The 6,827-nt window shown below is 35.4% G+C and overlaps 1 protein-coding gene across 1 annotated transcript in view; it reads right to left on the reverse strand.

Annotated features, from left to right (window-relative positions):
- Positions 1–2,754: 2,754 nt before the first annotated feature.
- Positions 2,755–6,827, reverse strand: part of LOC107672896 (E3 ubiquitin/ISG15 ligase TRIM25-like) — a 7,898-nt gene continuing 3,825 nt past the window's right edge. Inside the window, exons 2-5 of the mRNA XM_016466272.1 lie at positions 5,281–5,514; positions 5,037–5,190; positions 4,883–4,942; positions 2,755–3,398 (exon numbers count right to left, since the gene is read on the reverse strand). Of these exons, the coding sequence (XP_016321758.1) occupies positions 2,902–3,398; positions 4,883–4,942; positions 5,037–5,190; positions 5,281–5,514 (945 nt within the window). The 3' untranslated portion in view covers positions 2,755–2,901. The remainder of the gene's footprint in view (positions 3,399–4,882; positions 4,943–5,036; positions 5,191–5,280; positions 5,515–6,827) is intronic.

Raw genomic sequence — 6,827 nt, forward strand, 5'->3', positions numbered from 1 at the left:
ACCAATTTCAACCCCTCAAAAAAAAAAAAAAGATTGAGGGCAGAACTAACTGCCAGATAGTTGATTTCTTCACAAAATTATCTATACATATAATATAATATAATATATAATATTATATTTATTATATTATATTATACAGGCCAAAACGATAAAGGCTATTGTGGGCCCTGACATGTCCGGACATGTCAAATTATTTACCATGTTTTATGGAAGCTTTTCATAGACATAATTCATTTCAGTTCATGTTTATTTGTATTGCGCTTTTCACAACACAAATCATTGCAAAGCAGCTTCACAGAAATTAAAGTTTCTACAATATATTTAGAAACTTTTAGATTTATATTTACATTATATTAATGAATTTTATACTGTACCACCCCTAAACCTACCCATCACAGTAAACTTTCTGCATTTTTATTTTTTAATAAACATAATTTATTATAATTTATCGTTTAAAAAGCTGTTATGCTCATGGGTACAAATTTTGCTCCGGTCAAGCATTTGAAGTATTACTACACAACAACGGAAACACGCACACACACAATTGAATATATAAAATACATTTATTCTTATTTAAAGATGTATATAAATAAAAATATAATAAATATAAATCATCTTACATTTTTCCATGAGAGAAAGATTTCCTTGTGCAAGGATGTCCATTCTGCGAATGAAAGGTTTATAAAAATGTGCTTGGTTTAAGTTGAAACACAAAACTGCAGCATGAGCGCTCTTCACACAGCATAAGTCTCTGCCAAAATGGTGTGTCACTCGACATGACGGGCGGGGGTGATTAGAAGTGTCAGATATGGGTAATAGTTTCGCACTGGATGCAACCCCTAATGATTTTCTCTGTTTAAAATGCACAATAGGTTATTCTGTGTGCAATGCATGTGTGTCTTCCAACACGAATCCCCATCCACAACGCCTTTGGGGCGTGCATGCTGTGACACTTCCTCACAGAGGAGGCTAGCATAGAGGCCATTGTTCAAAATACCGATTCATCAACCATAAGGCATATTGATCCTCTGGCTCAGTGGTAGAGCATTGCGTCTATGGAGTCTTTCCATAGACATAGTGGTTTTAATACTGTATCCACACCTAAACCTACCCGTCACACTAAACTTTCTGCATTTATTTTTTTATTATATTTTCAAAAATATCATTTACTATAATTTATTATTTAAAAAGCTGTTATGATCATGGAGACAAATGTTGCTTAATTACATTCTTGAGAAACAGATATTTCTGTAGGGTGTGACTTACTCTAAGGGTCCTGTAGTGTTTTTAATGATAGGTGTGGCAGTATATGGATTGTCAAAAATAAAAAGGTACAAAAGCTGTCACTGTGGTACCCTTTAAACAGGTCCACCTTATATTTATTTCTAAAGGATGCATAGTAGTACAGTATCTTAACGGTATATATAAGTAAAAATTCTGATCATGATTAACTTAAATTGATTTTTTTTCTGCAGGATGCACCCTTACTGATTTCCATACTCTAATAGCACAATGAAATGACCAACAAACTCATGACATTATACAAATTTCAATAAATTACAACATCCCTTCTATAAGAACTAAACCCTTCCAACACCAACAAGCACTATTTGGAAATATAATCGTCTCTCCTAGAGCTAAATCAACCAAATAAATGTCTACTAGTAGTAAAAGCGCTGAACTTTCTGATGGATTAGGAATGTGGTTTGATGAGATCTGGAACAGGTTAAAGAATGTTCCAGTGCTGCAGGCAAGCAACATACAATCAGTTCCTTAGAACAAACACCCAAAGCCATCAAAAGGTAATAAATATAGTGCTCATTGTTTCTGCTGACAATACATTTCTGAGGAACATATTTTCATTTCCAGTGAAAAAGTTTTAGCATTTTTTTAATGTGACTACACAGTAAATTAAAGTTGGAATGAAGTCAACACATCTGTCTTGTTCTCCTCAGTGTTCTGAGATCATTAACAAAAGAAATGCTAAATATATAAAACCTATATGACCTCATATCTTTTTAGATACCCGTAAAGGACATGGTAATAACTTTTCTGCAGCATTATAAAAACACATTTGGTTAAAAATTAAGTCATATGATCAAATGTTAACATTATGTTTTTAGTTGTGCTTCAAAATTGAATGCTCTCATTACAAACACCTCACCATCCAAACAAAAGATGAGAGTATTTTATCTTGGGCAGATTTATTGTTATTATTATTATTATTATTATTATTTTCCACTTGTTTTAAGCACTGGCATAAACTACAAGTTCTGCTTATGCAGATTTGATATCAAGTAAACTGATGTTTTCTTTAGGTTTTAAAATAAAATACACGTACTTTTGAAAGAGATTTTAAAAAATGTAATTGAAATACGAGACAACAAGACTTTTAACAAAGAGTGATTCTGTAATAACATTTATAAAGCAGGCTATTATGCATTGTGTTTGATATGGGATATATAGCTGAAAGACAACATGTCTATCTTGGTTTTCTTTTGCTTTATTCATTAATTAATCATTTGAAGCACAGGTATTAGGATATGATATATTCAGATATAAAAACAAAGCAAATTATGTATAAAAGTCCACTAAACAGCAGCACACAAAATATAAAAAACAACAACAACAGTCTATACATTTCTTTCTTTAACAACATGAGAATCAGATTTGAAATTCACCAAAAGTAATCAAAAGTTTCAACAAATTCCAACAAAAGACATAAATCACAGTTTTGATGATCAGTTTCTCCTCATACATAAACATCTTTTGATTAATTTGCTAAAACTATTATCACAACTGAGATATTAGCTGTTAAATAATTAGAAATTCACAATGCTTAGATGTGATATGGCAATATTATATATTTACATATTTAGACGACACAGTTTTACTGTTGTTTTATTTTGCAATCCAATCCCAGTGAATGGGCTGAGTGAATGTGGTCTGGACTCTGTGGATGAGACTTATTGTGTCAGAGACACTTAAAAACGACAGCGTTCCTGCGCTGTGATCCACATACACTCCTATTTTACGGCTGGACACCACAGGGAGCACAGTCCGTATGGTATTGTGTCTAAATGAGCAACTGGAGTTACAGCAGTACAATCTCCAGGACTGATCATTATATCCAAATCGACTATCACCACTCTTTCCCTTCCTCTTGATGCTCTTATATGCCACTGCTATATGGACACCTTCATTACCGCCGTACTCAACCTCCCAGTAACAGCGTCCACTGACACTCTCTGTACACAAGGCCTCTATCCAATAGTCAAATCTGTCGGGATGATTGGGATATCTGTAATTACAGCTGGTGGAAGTGATCACTGTGTTGTCCTCAGACAGACGGAGACTTGAATATATTGTGTTCGAATCCAATGTGAATGGATGGAAATCTGATGAAAACAAACACATGATCTGCATGTAAATAATAAAGTATGACTTTAATAATTAAGATAGTTGAGTATTTTAGCAAGATTAATAAAGATGTAGGAAAAAGTTTTCATGCGTCACTCATTTAGCAGGTATTCCAGAAAGCATTAACAATTAACCTTTCATAAAACCACTACACTTACATGCTTTCATCAGTCCTCGACAACTGATTTGGAATTGCCTCAATTCCCCCCTAAATTGGTAACCCAAAGTTTGTGTTCTCCCAAGGCATTCCCAACTATGTAAATGAATGCTAACAAGACAAGCATGCCAATCTTCTTCGGTTTTAGGTTTTATTGACTTTGAACAAGGATTCAAAGCTACTCACTACAAGGTAGCCCTATTGTGTGCACATACACTGACATACACAACTCTATGCTCTTGTTGAATGAAATGGCCATGCTGTTTACTTCATCAAATCATCTTCTTTTCACCAAATCTTTTTATTTTCTTTCTTTAATTATCTGAAGCTATAGTGTTAGTGGCCTTTCACATGTCACGTCTTGTGCGTGCTCAAGTTTCAAATCAAACCAATTCCTGTCTAAATGAATGGGGGAATCCTGAAATCTCAAAAACTGCCTGCTGAACTCACAATTAAATTATATATTTCAAATCGACAACAAAATTTGAAATGATAATCAATGAAAAAATCTTGACCAGGGGGGCATCAGGTACTCGCAGACAAAAAAATATGGGTGCTCCAGAGAGGGAACAAAATGTCAAAAATAAAAAGTGGATCCTATTGCAAAATACAAAAAAAAAAAGCCTTTATTCTAAGACAGGGCTACATGTAGTGCCTATGAATTTTGTTTGTAATTTGCAATAGGATTAACTTTTCATTTTTTAAAATTTGAATGAATTGGCCCATAAATGCTGTTCCTTATGCTCAAATAGCATTTAAAAAGCTTATTTTTCAGGCTAGACTAGCCAATGCGCATGTGCAGTCCTAAGCGGAAGTCTCGGGTTTCTATGGGAACCGGAGCTTCTAACAGCAGCCAGTGACTTTACTAATCAGTGATTGGCTGTTTTATTCAGAAGGCGGGGCAATTTTGCCATATTGCATGTTGCAGTTTCTCCGATTCATAAGTAATAGGAGTGAACTGTCTTTTTATATCTATAGTCTTTGATATAACGCCTTTATTGTCAGTTGCTAGTGCACCCCTTGAGATCAGGAGAGTGAGGTTTACCTGGTCTTTCTGGCCTGTTACACTAGCAGCAATAATAAAATGCTTCAATCTCCTCCTCTAATGTTATGTTTAATTGGAAGGCTTGTGCGATTGCAGTCAGCTCACCAGTTCAGTCATGCTGTGTACTGCTTCAACACGATTAAACTGACTTGTGTCCAATTGCTATGGTTCTGGAGCAACCCCTAGTAAGATCATCATGTTTAATTATGTATATCTCTCAATGATTGTCAGTGTTTGTGTGTGTTTTTGGAGTAACTCACATTGTAGAAACTCCGCTCTGGTCTCATGTTCAGGAGCAATAATGTCCTGAATGGTTTTCACTACAGACACCAAAACATATTTGCAGATTAATTCTCATGTCAAGAGGAAATTCATATTTAATGAATAAGAATACACGAATCCCTAGGAATCTACCTGTTTCAGTTATCTTTTCTGTCTCTCTGCAGAACTGCTGCAGTTTGTCTCTGAGTTGAAAAACTGATTTCATTACATCATCAAAAGAGAGATGAGGACTGACACTGTAGCCGTCTGTAGATCCAGAGAGAGAGACAGTGGCAGACGACAAACTCTGCAGACACAAGCACAAACACAAACTCCATGTAATCACAAAAGCCTGTTGAAGTCCTCAGTCCTCTGTGTTTGAGAAGATCTTTGTTACCTGGAGGAAATGAACATGATCCTGTGTCTCTGAAAGCTGCTTCAGCTCAGCATCTTTCCTCCTCAGCTCATTGACTTCCTTCTCCAGTCGCTCCAGTTTTATTTCGGCTCGACTCACTGCAGCTCTTTCCTGATCTCTGATCAGCTGTGTCACGTCAGAGCGACGTTTCTCAATGGAGCGGATGAGTTCAGTAAAGATCCTCTCACTGTCCTCCACTGCTGTCTGTGCAGAGCGCTGTTACAGGACAGAGGACACATATCAAAATCAGCTCATGATTGTTTCTTTCTGTCCTGTAATTCTCACAGAATGGATGGTAAATGCTGATATAACTGTGAACACTAACTTCATTAAAAACCAGTGCCCTCCCTGTACGCAAGTTGCACTTATTCTCAAATATGATTTCCAAGCTCATTCATTTCTAGGGGAGACTGAACTCCAAGGATACATTAAAAAAGCTCAACTCAATAATGATACTCTCATTGGAAGTTTGCCATTTTATTGTTCAGTTCAAAGTGGGAAAAGAAAGTAGAATATTAGGATTACTAACGATAAGAAGTTTAAAGGGGTCCTATTATGCTCTTTTACAAAGTCTTGATTTTGTTTTGGGTGTGTACTAGAACAGGTGCTCATACTAGGTTGTTCGAAAAACACATTATTTTTCACATATTTTACATTATTACAACACCTCTCTCCCCAGTCTGGCACGAAAGGCTCGAATAGTTCCTGTATCAAACGAAGGCCCGCCTTCAGAAATACGAAATGTGCTGTGATTGGTTAGCTAACTCTTTTGATATGAAAGAAGATTGTTTAGCTTTACATATTGAGTTCTATCTATTAAAAAAGAATAGTACCACTTAATAATACATGGGTTTACACTCAGCTGCTTCATTTTATCAATTAACAAATGCGGTTGAATCGTGTTAAAAGCAGAGCTAAAATCAACAAAAAGTAACCGAGAAGCTAAGTGTGTGCTGTGATTGGTTGGCTGGGCCAGTGTGTGTTGTGATTGGTTAGCTGGGCCCGTGTGTAGTAGTAGTAGTAGTAGTATACTTTAATGTCCTCAAGAGGAAAATTGTTATGGACTACATTTTGCTGCAGAAATACAATAAACATATAAAAACAAAATTAAGTAAAATCATGAAAATAACATCAAGATGAACTCTTGTTATACAACCGCACCGATACAGGTACAAAGGAATTCTAATATCGATTTAACTTACACATTGGGATTCTATATCTTCTACCAGAGGGAAGTAGTTCATATTGTAAATACAAGAAATGAGTTTGATCACCAAGAATCCTCTCTACCTGATTAAGAACACATTCCTCATATAAAACTTGAAGGTTAAAATGTTCATCATGCCCAACAATTCTCCATGCTGTCAATAACAGGTGCATCAACTTAGATTTAAACTGTACTGATAGGTTACCAAACCACACTGTGATACCATACCTAACAATACTTTCTACTTTCTAAATATAAAACAGCAGCATAAGATTCTTGATTACTCCATAGAGACGTAACCGACGTAAGAAATAAGAAATAC

Source organism: Sinocyclocheilus anshuiensis, unplaced genomic scaffold (genome assembly GCF_001515605.1).
Source record: "Sinocyclocheilus anshuiensis isolate Anshui unplaced genomic scaffold, SAMN03320099.WGS_v1.1 scaffold464, whole genome shotgun sequence".
NCBI lineage: Eukaryota > Metazoa > Chordata > Actinopteri > Cypriniformes > Cyprinidae > Sinocyclocheilus > Sinocyclocheilus anshuiensis.